This window comes from Anser anser (assembly GCF_964211835.1).
Source record: "Anser anser genome assembly, chromosome: Z".
Lineage (NCBI taxonomy): Eukaryota > Metazoa > Chordata > Aves > Anseriformes > Anatidae > Anser > Anser anser.
Window position 1 is genome coordinate 86,157,610 of NC_139723.1, and position 13,088 is coordinate 86,170,697.

Sequence of the window (13,088 nt, forward strand, 5' to 3'; positions counted from 1 at the left end):
GCAGGAAACTGCCCCCAGCCGCCCACGTCGCGACGGGCAGCGTGACTTTTGCACCGCCGGTCACCAAAATGTCGGTCGTAATCTGGTGGCTGGCACGAGAAGCGCTGGTGAAAGGTTAGATCCGAGTGGAGACCGAGGAAAGGGCGGGTTCCACAGAGATTATTTAAGCTCATGATTTTCCTGTGAAGTTTGATGGGCTTTATCCTAGATCACTTCAAAACTGTTGCCAGTGGTGGCAGGGCTGTTTGTTGAGGGCTTTCGGGAGGGAGATTGGGCTGAAAAGGGGCAGACAGGATCCGTTTGAAGAAAAGAAAAAAAAGGAAAGGAGAAAAAAAAAGAGAAAAGAGAAAAGAAAAGAGAAAAAAGAGATAAACAAGAGAAGAAAAAAGGAAAAGAAAAAAAAGGAAAAGAAGAAAAGAAGGAAAAGAGAAGAAAAGAGAAGAGAAGAGAAGAAAAGAAAAGAAAGAAGAAAAGGAAAAGAAGAGAAAAAGAAGAAAAGAAAGAGAAGAAAAAAGAAGAGAAGAAAAAAGGAAAAAGAAAAAAGAAGAAAAAAGGAAAAGAAAAGAAAAGAGAAGAAAAAAGGAAAAGAAAAAAGAAAAAAAAGAGAAAAAGAAGAGAAGAAAAAGGAAAAGAAAAGAGAAGAGAAGAAAAAAGGAAAAAAGAAAGAAAAGGAAAAGAAGAAAGAGAAAAAAAGGAAAAGAGAAAAAAGGAAAAAGGAAAAAAGAAAAGAGAATAAAAGGAAAAGAAGAAAAGAAAAGAGAAAAGGAAAAGAGAAAAAAAGAGAAAAGAAAAAAGGAAAAAAAAGAAAAAAGAGAAGAAAAAAGGAAAAGAAAAAGAGAAGAGAAGAAAAAAGAAAAGAGAAAAGAAGAGAAAAGGGTAAGGGCTTGGAAGTTACATGTCAGTTACCTTCAGCTCCTGAAAAACAACATCAAAGAGGCCACGGAATAAGTAATGGGAAAATCATTTGTAAGCATCTAGAAGGAAATAGGGAGAGGAGTAACAGGCAACGTAGCTTTGTCAAGGACAAACGGTTTCACTCTAATCTAATTTCCTTCTGCGATGGGGAACAGGCCCTGTGAGGAAAGAAGCAATAAATATCGTCGGGTAAAGCTTTTAACGCTGTCTCGTGTGACAGTCTCAGAGGTTTGCTGGGAGACGAGGCCAGCTGCAGGTACCTGTGGCAGGGAGCTTCATCCCCACCGCCCGCTGCGGGTGATCCCTGGCCCCTGGGGCTGTCACCTGGGCTTTGGCACCAACCTCCCGTGGGCTGGTTTCAGCCACTTCTGTAACAAAACGGATGTTAGTATTAAATCTGGAAAGGTGGCGAGGGCTAGGACTGGGGCAGCGAAGTTTCCAAATGACCGTGACAATTCGGAGGGGAGGTCTGAAAACCGGGGTGTGGTGCAAGACGGACAAGGCACAGTCCCGGAGCAGCAATAATCGGCCCTAGCGGCTGGGAAGCAGCTGGCTCGGAAGTGGGTTGGCAGAAATAGAGCTGGAGCGGTAGAAGATCACAAGCTGGAAGTGAGTCAACGGCGCTGCAGCGCTGCAGGAGAAGCCAACGCCGCGCCAGGAGGTGGCTGAAAGGCGCCTTCCCCCTGCGACCCCGTCAAAAAAAGGGGCTCAGTGGGAGAGAACCAGATCTGGGAAATACCTGAGCTATCAAGTTGCTTGCTCTAGTGGGAAGATAACCCAGAGGAGCTGTTTGCAGGCACGTGGTCTGGTGGGCAGAAGAGAATTTTTGCCTTCACATCCTTGACAGCTGGTAGACAGAGCAAAAAGCAGCGAGGTGTGTAAGGAAAATTCAAATTAAGGAAAAGTTTCTAGGCATCGAAACGCTGATGGGCAGCCAGCGAGCTTTGTGAGGGTAGCAAGCGCATCGTTTAACAGTTACATATTTTAGCCTGTTTTCAATTTTTAACTGTCAGACATTTTAGTAAAGCTTATTTCTCCTTCATTCAATAATATAATCTTGGTTTCCCAACACGTTTCCTAAACCAATTTTGGACTTAACCCCGACTGAATGCTGGTATTTGAGGAACTGCGAGCAGCTCCACAAAAGCCGTTCGCAACAGCAATGCTTACGACATCTCAGCTACCATTTACATCAGCTGTAAGGTAGCAGCCCGAAGGATATCACCAGATCTTGAAATCCTCGGAGCTGAAGAGCCAGGATTTGGCTGAGTACAGATACAGACCGAATGCCGGGCGCTGATTCACTCTGCACAAAGATGCTCTGCCTGACTACGGGGCCTTCGTATGCACGTTTCCATCTCTTCTGCTCTGGTTTAAGACTCGGCCTTATAAGCTATCTTCGTAGTGTTAATTATCTTTAATTTGCTTTTGTTTCTGTCATTTCTGGAGTTGGCTGCGGAATTTCCAGCTTAGTGATCTTTTAAAATCCAACATTCAAAAGTAATCTGGTGATTTTCGGACTAATTTGGTGGAGAATGGTCCGGAATCTGTCCGAGATGGTTATCTGAGAAGGCACATCCTTGTTACGACAAATTACTTTCCAGGCCACCTTTAATAGAAAATCAGCTGTGTTTGATTTTAATAACATTTTGCTCCGAAAGAAACAGCATACGTGCCATAACATTTTGATTAACGCTATTTAATTTCTCATTGTCAAATTAGCTTTAGTTTAATTTTTTATTTTTTTAATAAAATAGAAGACTTAACAAGCAACAAAAAAAGGAAACGGTGTTTTGATATTAAACAAAGGTTTTGGCTGGCTGGCGGGGTTGTTTCTTTGGTAGTTTCTTTATTCCTCTACATTTAAGTTCAAATGAATTTTGCCCTTTTCCCTCAAAATTTGCCCTTTTGTTCTAATTTGAAATATTTTCCCCAGATTACCGGTCATTACCACAGATCATTAGCAAGCTAAATGTTTTCCGGGCGATTTCTTTTCTTTATTAAGACCTCAGCTGGCCGCACTACAAGGACGAGAGAGGCGGATGATTTTTTTGTTAGTTTGTTTTTGAGGAAGAAATAATCCACAGTTACAGACTCTGTTAATACTTCGTGCTCTAACAGAAATTCTAATGGAAATTATCAGAGCGGAGACAGAGTCTGAGGCTTCCTGAATCGGGGTCTGACTTTTGTCTCTGCTCGGATCTCCGCTCGGAAAGGAGCTGTGTTTTGCAGATTGGTTTTGCCTCACTTTTTTGGAGCCGTTGTCTCTTCCGCAGATCTTGAGGCAAGGCACGGCACAGCAAGGGGATCAGCTCGTGCAGGGCCGGATGGAGATCTGCTCGCGCGCCCAGCAACCTCTCGACAGTCTCAAAGGCACGTGTCACAGCAATAACACCAGCCCTCGCTGCAGGCCAACTCCTCTCCCAAGTAACAGCTTAAAAATGGATTTGGAAGCCAGGGCTAAGCCGGAAGCCGTGCCCGCTCTCCGTGTGGCAGCGATGGGTGCGGCGGCACCCCTGGGGTCTGTCAGTGCCACCACAGAGCCGTGCGAGGCAGGCACGGGTCCTTCCGCCGATGGTTTGTCTGTGTAAACTTGTGGGCCGAGAGCAGACTGTGATGCCCTGCTCAATAACCAGTCCGGCACAACCCCTATAAAATCGGTATTCGTGAAGGAAAGTGGTTAATGACTGTTTTGAGGGAAAGAAGAATGACTGTTTTGCCAAGGCCAAGGAGTTTGCCACCACTGTGTGCCGCAGTCAAGCAGTGGGTCAGCTTCAGGCTGCCACACGTCCTCTCCAAAACAAACTCCTGCCTCCCCAGCCTACACCTTAAACTTTCCTTTTCGAAACCACGAGGCTCGGATGACGGAAGCAGAAAGTTCTCAGCCCTCTGCGGCCACCAAACTCAAACTCGCCCCCGTTTGCCTGCCCAGCCTGGCATTTCGGACGCTGGTGGCTGTCCAAAGCCCACGCCGCGGCCGCGTCCAAACTTTTTGGGGTGCGTGACAGGAGGAAAAGCCCGGCCCCGGGCCCACCCCGCCCGGCCCCTCACGGCCGGGCTCCGCCGCCTCAGCGAGCCCGGGGCGGGCTCGGGGCGGGCTCGGGGCGGGCCCGGCCCCAGAGGCTCGGTGCTGCCCGGTCCCAGAGACTCCCCGACCGGCCGGAGGCATGGACTGCGGCGTGATCACCTCCAAGACCGTGTTGCTGCTGCTCAGCCTCGCCTTCTGGGTGAGAAGGGGGGAAGCGGGAGGGCTCCGACCCCAAGCTTGTGGGGGGCGACCCGGGTTGGGGGCGGCGGGACGGGGCCGGAGCCCTCAGCGCTCACGCCTGGCGGTTCTGGTTAGCTGCCCCCGGGAGTTTTAAGTTTATGAGGGGGGAAAAAAAAGCGGCGTTGGAGTCGTGTGTCTTCTTCAGGGGGAGCGGCGTTCTCAACCGCACGTTATTTTTTTTTTTTAAAAAAAAAGCACGCTTTAAGTTAATTTAGTGATTGCAGACGTGGAGGTGTTTGTGGGGGATCATCCGGGGGCTGCTGCCAAGTGTCTGGTGAGGAAAGCTTTCCTTCGGGGAGCTAAATGGCTTCGCCGGGGGTTATTATAGAAAATCCCAGCTGGGAACCTGGTTACAGTCACCCCTTTCCAGTCACCTCCTGTAGGACAGCCCCACCAGCCCACAGGGGAACACGCTCCCTGGCCCCGTGGGTCCCGGGACACGTCAGGCATCTGCCCGTGACACCCGGTCACCAGCCAGGGGTTTTCAGGCTCGGGCAGCAAGGAGGAATTACAGAGAAGATCAAGAAGTCTCACAAAGAGAGATGCTGTGTGGCAGAGGTTAAAAAAAAAAAAAAAAAAGGGGAAATGGAAACACTGAGTTAAACCCCCGAGTTCTCACCCCGGTTTGTAAATACCTCCCACCGCCGCGCTGAGCCGTGTTTACTGCTGTGGTGTCACGGCGCATGTTCGTCGGGTGGTGGTTTTCTGAAATACCCGCAGAGAAACACGGGGACACCTCGCTGTGTGGACGTGGAAATTCCCCAGGCTTCAGCTCGTGTGGCTCACGTACACCTCGGGTTTACCTCATTGCTCGGACTCGGTGTTTTCTCACCAAACAACAGCCTTTTGTCCTTCTCCAAGTGTCTCTCTACCTTTCCTTCCGCTCTAGGGGAACCCTTTGATCACGATTGAAGCCATTAGGTCATTTGGCTCCGCAGACCATCCGTAATTACTCTTCTGCCTCGTGCATGTCCACAGCCTCTGAATTTGGGGTGACCCTGGCCAGCCTTTTGTTTGTTTTTTGTTTTTTTTCCTAGGAAGAGCAATGCAGCCCCAAAGCCCGTGGCGTTTAGACACTGCAGCAACCATTACGCGTGGTAATTACATTCCTGCGGCAGAATTGCAGAACCTGGAGTTCAGGTTTTTAAGAGGGTGGGGAAGAAGGAGGAACCGACTTCGGTGCCCTTTCCGAATGTATTTATTTGGAACAGCTGGGTCTCTACGAGGCTCCGGATCCTTATCAAAACACAAGAGCTGCAAAGAGCATTTCGAGTTCTTCTCTTTCATGCTCGGGCATTGCAGGCTGCAAATCTTGTCCACCTTGGAGATGATGATGGAAAATGGTTCGCCTTCTGCGTATTCAGCAGTCGGTGCGGCTGTGGTGCTTTGCCAAAAGTCGTTGCTTAGAAATGGCCTAAAATTTGGTTAGTAGTCCCGAAGAGGGTGAGGTCGGTGGGCTGTGGATGTTTAACCTCCAAAATCAGGCTACGGATCGAGGCTGTTTTAACGAAACGGTTACCAAGTGCGGTGCGTCGAGCTGCCTGAGATCCGCTCCGCTCCAGTTCTGCCAGCAGCAGAGAGGAGGACGCAGATAAGTTATTGCCGGGCGGTTTTAGCAGGACCGGTGGATTTGAGAGAGCAGAGCTCGATCCACTGGCAGCGCTGCGACTGCCCAAGGAGGAGAAGCAGCAGCACCATCCCCAGGTGGGGCTCGCACCCCCTGTGAGCCCCGAGGCCCCATTTCCCCCACTAAAGCCCCCCTTTTCCCCCGCTAACGTCCCTCCGGAGCAGGAGGTGAGGTTGGGATAATTTCAGGTTCCGTCCCACGAGGCTTGTCGTAGGAAAACAACGCAGCGTTCGTGCTCCCAGAGGCCAGATTTCCCGTGCGGGTAGCGGTGGCCCCGACACCGCCAGGGCTGAAGGTCGTCGCTGATAAACGCGGGGCGGTTTTTGGTCTTTCGGCTGCCGGGCTCTGACTCAGCAGCATTACTGGCGGAAAAAGCCGCTCGGCTGGGAGCCTGGCTTTTGTTTTACACGTCCAGCGCGCAGGCTGTGGTCGTTCCTCCCCTCCTGGGGGGCGCTCGGGGCATCGGGGTCACTGGGGGACCTAATGCCAGGCTTGGATTCTTTGTGGTGAGGCACCTGGGCGTGCCACGAACTCCTGGTGTAAGTGAGCTTATTTTAAGTTCCCGTGCTCAAAATCAGGAAGCGGAGTTGAAGGGACTTCCAGGAAAACGCACTTCGCTCTGCGTGCGTGGGACCCACGCAGACCGAATGCTGTGGGGAAGGGAGAAGTGTTCGGATGCTTACGTACGCGTGGTGTGACCCCCCCTCCTTCACCCTCGGGATCCTGCGTGCTTTTGGGGAACGGCCTCGGTCCGACGGTCCCCGAGCCTGCGACGGATCCCCACGGCGGGGTTATGGAGCAGCTCCGAAACGCAGCTGGGTCTCAGCCAGGCGGCGGCTCCGCGTCCGCGGCTCCGGCGTTAATTAAAGCTGCGTTTTCGGCACAGATCAGCGGGATCTGCCCTGTTACAAGAGGTTTCCCCAGGCTTCGGGATTAGCTTCGCCGCGCCAATTCTTTGCCACTCGGTTTGCAGCTCGGGAGGTGAAAGCAGCAGGAGCCAGGAGCGGCTTCGTGAGGAAAACAGGGCGGTTCTGCAGGCAAATATTGAACTAGAGGGTGTTCTGTACCTAAATCAGCCGCTCCTGACAAAACCGCCTTGGCAGTGGCTGCTGATCCATCCGTGCTCGGCTAAATTACACTTGCAGCAAGCTCTCGCCCTTCACCCTGTGTTTTTTTTCCTGCACGAGAAGAAAAATGCTGGGGATAAGAGCAGCAAAGGTGGTGGTGCTTCCTCCCGGCGGCGGTCCCGTTGTCCTCAGCCGTGAGGCTGCTGCTGCCGCCAGCCCCTCGGACGGGGAAATAGGAGCACTGATCTCACCTCCAGCTGCCCTGAAATGAGGGGAGAAGCAACCGAAACCCTGGGATTTTCCTTTTCCAAAGATAAAAACGTCCTCCCGATGCGCTGTGACTGCTTAGCAGCGCGCCGGCCCCAGCGTGGCGTGCTTCTATGACCTCATGCTACGCCAGCCTGTTCCGTGGGGTCCAGCCTGTTCCAGCGTCCCCCCCCGGAGCGCTCGTCGCCCGCGTGGCCGCTCGGTGGGCACGTTGGCAGGGCCACCGGCCGTCCCGGGAGGCGCTGAGTCCCTCAGGTGTGGCAGCGACCGATCCGTTGGTCAGGAAAATGGATACTGTAAGTGTGTCTCCCAGCTGGCGGAGTGTGAAAAGCACGGCAGGGCAAGAGTCCGCGCGAGGTGGGTCGAGGTTGCCGAGCCGAAGGATGCTGGGAGGAGCCTCCAAAAACACCCACAGAACTCCCAGCGTTGGTTTCTAAACCCCGGATGATGTCCTGGCTTTGTCTCGGCGTGGGGCGTGCGCGAGCCTGAGCTTCCTTTAAGACCGATCTTTACCCCAAATCTTTTGGTTTTGCCTCATTTCACTTCCTTTTTTTCCCCACTCGGAAGCGCAAGGTCGCCAGTTATACCGCGCCGCTGGCCGGCCGCGTTTCATCTCCGACCAGAACCTGCGCGATCCTGAGAGCTGCTGTAAAACCCACCGGGGGGGGTCTGTAGGGACGTCCCAGCCCGTGCTGATGGGATTTGCGAAGCCCTAACTCCGCTCTGCGTTAAGGTTTGGGGTGCTGGCAGAGCGAGGACGAGGTGACCGGGGTTGGAAGCCTGGTGGCCGGGAGCCACGATGTGCTGCAGGACGAAGAGGTGAAGTCGCTCGTGGCGGTGAAGGAGGAGAAAATGGCGCCCCACGAGCCACAGGGGTCTCGTCCCTGTGGCCCTAAAAGGGAGAAGGCCTGGTCACTGTACGTCTGCAGGCAGGGAACTGGGAAAAAGGGTTTTCCTCCAGGAGCAGAGGAGTCTCGATTTAATTAAAATGTGCAATAAATGAACTGCTCGTCAGCCGCGTGATGAAATCTGGCTGCAGCCTCCTCCAAACAGGCTGGTTTCCCTCGGGTTTGCAGGACGTGAGTACCGGCAGGGCTTCGCTTGCAGCAGGCGTAGGCTCGGGAGCAGGATTGCAAAGGGCTGAAGGAGGACGCTTGTAAACCCCCGAGGGAATTTTTTTTAGGCCAGCGTCGAGGCATCCGGCGGGGTGTCGCTGAGCCTTTCGGTGCCGCGCCCACGCCTGTGCCCAGTTCCGCGGCTAAAAGCCTCAAACCAAACGAAGCAGCCCTGGGGCGATAAGGTTCTGCAGCAGTCGCTTCAGCTTCCGAAGCTGAGAGCGTGGCAAATGGCCCCTAATAATCTCTCGGGTTGCCTTCCAGGCGGCGGCGGCTGGCCTCAGCTACGTCGGGGGCTACGTCATGAACACCTACAGGAGCTACGACAACTTCGTGCAGGACAAGCACGCCCTGCTGCCAGCCGTGATCATCCTTTGCGTCGCTGCGGTGATGTTCATCATCGGGCTGCTCGGCTGCTGCGCCACCTTCCGGGAGTCTCGGGTTGGCCTGGGGCTGGTGAGTGTCGCGGGAGCGTCCTCCCGGGGGTCAAAAAAGCCAGAAAGGTTCGAGCTGAGTAAATTTGGACCCCCCCCTGGCTCGCGCCACCCCTTTCTCAGCAGTTAAGAACAGCGGGCTGCCGCCTGCTGAAGCCCCGTGCGGCGAGCCAGGCGTCCTGTGACTCTTCTCACGAGTCTTCGAGACCTTGTGGAACTGCAGCCATCACCCTGTCCGTACGCAATAATCTCCCATTCCCAATTATTTTCTGGCAGGCAAGGGTATCTTCACGCTCTAAAGCAACGTGGTGGGTAACGTGCAAACGAATTCAGACGCTGTGGACCTCTTCCTTATTCCAGTCTCTCTTTTAATTTCAGTTCTTGGCCATTATCCTCATCATCTTCATCGCAGAAGTGTCCGCTTTTGTCCTGGCATTTGTTTACAGGGAAAAGGTAAGCAAAGAACTTGCAGCTCTTCCGGTATATCCGGTTTTCTCGCTTGACTTTTTATTTTTTACTTTTTTTTCTGACTTTGAGGGAGACAGATCTTCTGCAGTTTCCACTCGATACAATTCCAAGTTCTCATGTTAAATCTGTTTTTTTTCCTTTTCTAAATAGGTAAAAACTGACGTCCAAGGCACAATGCGTTCAGTCTTTGAGAAGTATGACGGGAGAAACTCACAGTCTGCTGTGGTGGATTACCTGCAAGAGAACGTAAGGAAGCCTTTAAATTCTCCCGAGAGCTATTTAGAAAAGAACGATTTGGCGCTAAGAGAGGAATTGGGGCTGGGGAAGAGGGCAAGGGCCATGATATCGAGGAACTCATCAGATCAGATCTCCAAGCGTTAGATCTAAGGGGTGCGATCACACCCCCTTTACCTGTCTTGCGTTTGGCAGCTCCATTGCTGTGGGGTGAAGAACTACAGCGACTGGACAAGCACGCGGTGGTTTAATTCCACTGGGAATAACAGCGTCCCCCTGAGCTGCTGCAAGCAAAATCTGAAGAACTGCACGGGGAGCCTGGATCAGCCGCAGGAACTCAACACGCAGGTGAGGATGAAGGGCGTAGTCGCTCATTTCCATGTCCCACTGGCACCCAAACCTTCCCTGTGTTTAAGCAACGGCGGTTGCTTAAGCAGGTCATCCAACGTCCTGCTGCCTTTTAAGGGTCAGGGAGAAAAACCCCGTCCAGCTGAATTGCCTTTGATTTGTTTTCGTTTTTCCCTTTCATGCCAGGGCTGTTCAGGGGAGCTGGAGTCTGGGCTGCAGAGCGTCATCAGCTATGCTATGCTGGTAATCCTGGGCTTTGCCATCGTAAAGGTAAACGTTTCTATCTCTTTCCCCGTGGAAAATAATAATTTCCTCTTTGATCCCAGAGCTTTTTCTTCCACAGTGTGTCTTCCTAAAAGAGACCCAGTTTTATGTTCCTCGCTGGTTTTCTGCCAACTCTTCTGCATTTCATTCGCGTGACAAAAAGGGGAGAGATCCAAAAAGTAGCAGAGGGGTTGAAATGGCAAGTAAATGAATAATCTGTCGTGGTCCTTTAGTAGCAAGTACCAAAAATTAGGTGCGCTAAAAGGCCTCGATCTGGAATTTGCTATGAAAAAATAGCTTTTCTGTATCTAACCGGGCTTTGTGAATCGCTCACTGAAGTTTGTTTTAGGTACAAGTCAATGAATAGTCCTAGGCTAGGAGGCCTGGCATCAAAAGGGGCTAGAAACATGACAAGGAACGAAACCAGCTAGGCTACTGATGGAATAATAACATCGAATTAAATTAAATGTGAAACCAGATCATGTAGTGGGTGAAAACTAGATTTGAAAAGCACTGATATAAAACTCCTTACAACATCCTTAAATTGCTCAGGAAGGAATTTGCCATCGTTTCCCCCTCCTCAATGATCAGCTGTGCACTCTATTACAGGTCCCATTTTAATTTATCTGTGATGAATCTTTTATTTCCGTATATCATATGCTTAAAAAATTTATAGAACTTCTAAGTCCAGAAAAATCTCCTGTTTTCACTGAATTTTTTCCTGGATTAACATAACTAAGAATTAATGTGGACGTATAAATTAATGGGGAAAAGAAAACGGAGGAAAAAGTTGAACTGAAACTATTATTGAAAAGTGATAGGCAAAAAATCGTTTTCCACAGATTTGTTTTCAAATTGTTTTTTAATATGAAAGGAATGACCTTGCTGTGATGAAAAATTAACATAAATGCTGGATCCAAAGACTGAAACAAAATACAGCAAAACTCAATCTCTTGTTCTCTCTCTTTTTCAGTTCTTTGCCATGCTGAGTGTCTGCGTGCTTACTTGCAAGCGAGAAGACAGCGGATACCAGCCTCTTTACTCAGGGGTGTTCGCTTAATAAAATGCACAGATCACTCTTCTTTTGCTTCCTGATGGTAAAATAGATTTGTAAAGATGAACGCTAACGGACAATTCATGACCTTGTTAAACGTTTTACTTTATTTACGTGAAACGGAAAGAACGCTTCGTACTGATTAGGAAAAGTTTTCTTGTGGGTGGACTTGAAATGGCAATTCCGATATTCGTTACCCTGCAGTAACTTAACCCTGGTCGTACGTACCACGGCTTTCTGTAAGGTTATTGTGGATTTGGATTTGTGACTTTTTCTAGGTAGCAACAGATGGCGTAATAGGCTCCAGAAAGAAGCCTACTTCTGCAGTTCTTTCCTGTACCCTCAAAACAAGCAGGAGAAACGTTATTTTTAATCCCTAAACTGACTGAGGCTGCAGGAGCGGATTCAGTTGCCTGCACAAACATCAGATCGTTCCCACGATGTGCTTAAACGGCGTAAGAAACTCCTGAATGCAAGGTTCAAATATTCTTCGTAAGCATGGGGGGATGGAATATGTTTTCTCTGTATCTGACGGTGGTTCAATTTTTTCTCCTTGTCATGGTCATATGTCGAAATTCAGTTTACTGCAGGGGTCGTTAGATAAGACAAACCCTGTGAAGTCTGGAAGAGAAATCTGAGTTGTCTGTTGAAGCAGCTAGCAAATGTGAACAACCCCAGGCCAGGAGGGGATGTGTGTTTGGGACATGCATGTCTTCTTTTGGTTCATTTTGTCTTTTTGTTTTTAATTTGACATTAAAATTTGCTTATGAAGCAGTTTTTGTTTTCTTTTGTGCTTTTGCTGATGCATTTACGCTTTGTCTACCCAAAGACAGACTGTGTCTGTTTGCGAGAGTGATGCAGATGAATACAGGAGTTGGAGGAAACGTTGGCTCAGCGTGGTTATGCAGGAAGGACGACTGGAAGGGCTAGTGCAGAGTTCTCTGTGTCACTGAACACATCTGGCTGCTTTTCACAGCTAAAAATGTTAATATAATACTTTCTTGTACCCTGTTAGTTGGCCAAGCAATGTTGTTAACCTGTTTTTTGTCAATGTCTTGTGACTGATAGGTTTCTTTCTCTTTAAATGTCTGGTGAATATGGTCATTTCTTGGATTGCACCACTTCTTCAGAAATGGTCCTTCTATAACATGTCTGTGTGCTAATCCTTGTCTCGGTGCTTTAGGGGTCTTAGAGCTGTGATGTGGGGAGGGAGAAAACTCAGCTATTCTTGGTTAGAGAATTGCAGAAAAGGAACAGCATATTAGCATATTTTCTCTTGGGAGAGATAAGCAGTCTATTCTGAGCAGCAAACCTTTGTATCTGTAGCTATTTAGAAAAAAGAAGGAGTTTGGGGTAAGTGTAAGCTGTTTATTTATCTTTTTTTTTTTTCCTGAAAGAAATTGATGTTGTGTAGATGTACCAGCCTAAGAATGTATATGTTGAAGGTGATTTAATGTTTATGAGGGCTTTGTCTTCTGTTTAATGCCAAAATAAATCAAATTTCTTTAAGTAATTAATTAGTGCTGGGTTTTTATTTATTTATTTTTTTGGTGGAATCCCAGTTGTTGCATGTGACATACAAGACATAACCACAGCAGCTTGGCAGGAGAAGCAGCGTGCCCTCGCTGCGGGGTTATTGCCCACCTTGGGTGTATTGAGCAAGGCAGAAGGCACCAGGAACATCGTGCTCCGCCTGGCACACTTGGAGGCTTCACCTCCAGCTTCACGGTCTAAGAAACAAACAGCAAAAGGAGGCAACACCGGAATAATTCGGGCCAACCCGCAAGGGAGGAAAGGAAGCGCCGTGAGGGAAGGCTGGCTGCGAGGCCAGATGCAGAGCGGGGCTTTGTGTCACCAAGGGAGGTGGTTGGGCTGAAATCCTGAAAAAAACATAAGAGGCAGGCAGCGAGCAGACGCGTATATACTAAGGGATAACAGCTTTAAGCTAAAAAAGGGCAGATTTAGATATTAGAAAGAAATCCTGCACTATGAAGGCAGTGAAGCACCAGGACAGGTTGCCTGGAGAA

The 13,088-nt window shown here is 49.7% G+C and overlaps 1 protein-coding gene across 1 annotated transcript; it reads left to right on the forward strand.

Moving 5' to 3' along the window:
- Positions 1–3,470: 3,470 nt before the first annotated feature.
- On the forward strand, positions 3,471–12,574 carry LOC310889343 (tetraspanin-36-like). The gene is made up of 7 exons (XM_083816662.1): positions 3,471–4,142; positions 8,524–8,715; positions 9,072–9,146; positions 9,312–9,407; positions 9,591–9,743; positions 9,930–10,013; positions 10,981–12,574. Exons 1-7 carry the CDS (start codon positions 4,083–4,085, stop codon positions 11,065–11,067), a joined length of 747 nt encoding a protein of 248 aa, XP_083672788.1. The 5' UTR covers positions 3,471–4,082; the 3' UTR covers positions 11,068–12,574.
- The last annotated feature ends 514 nt before the right edge of the window (positions 12,575–13,088 follow it).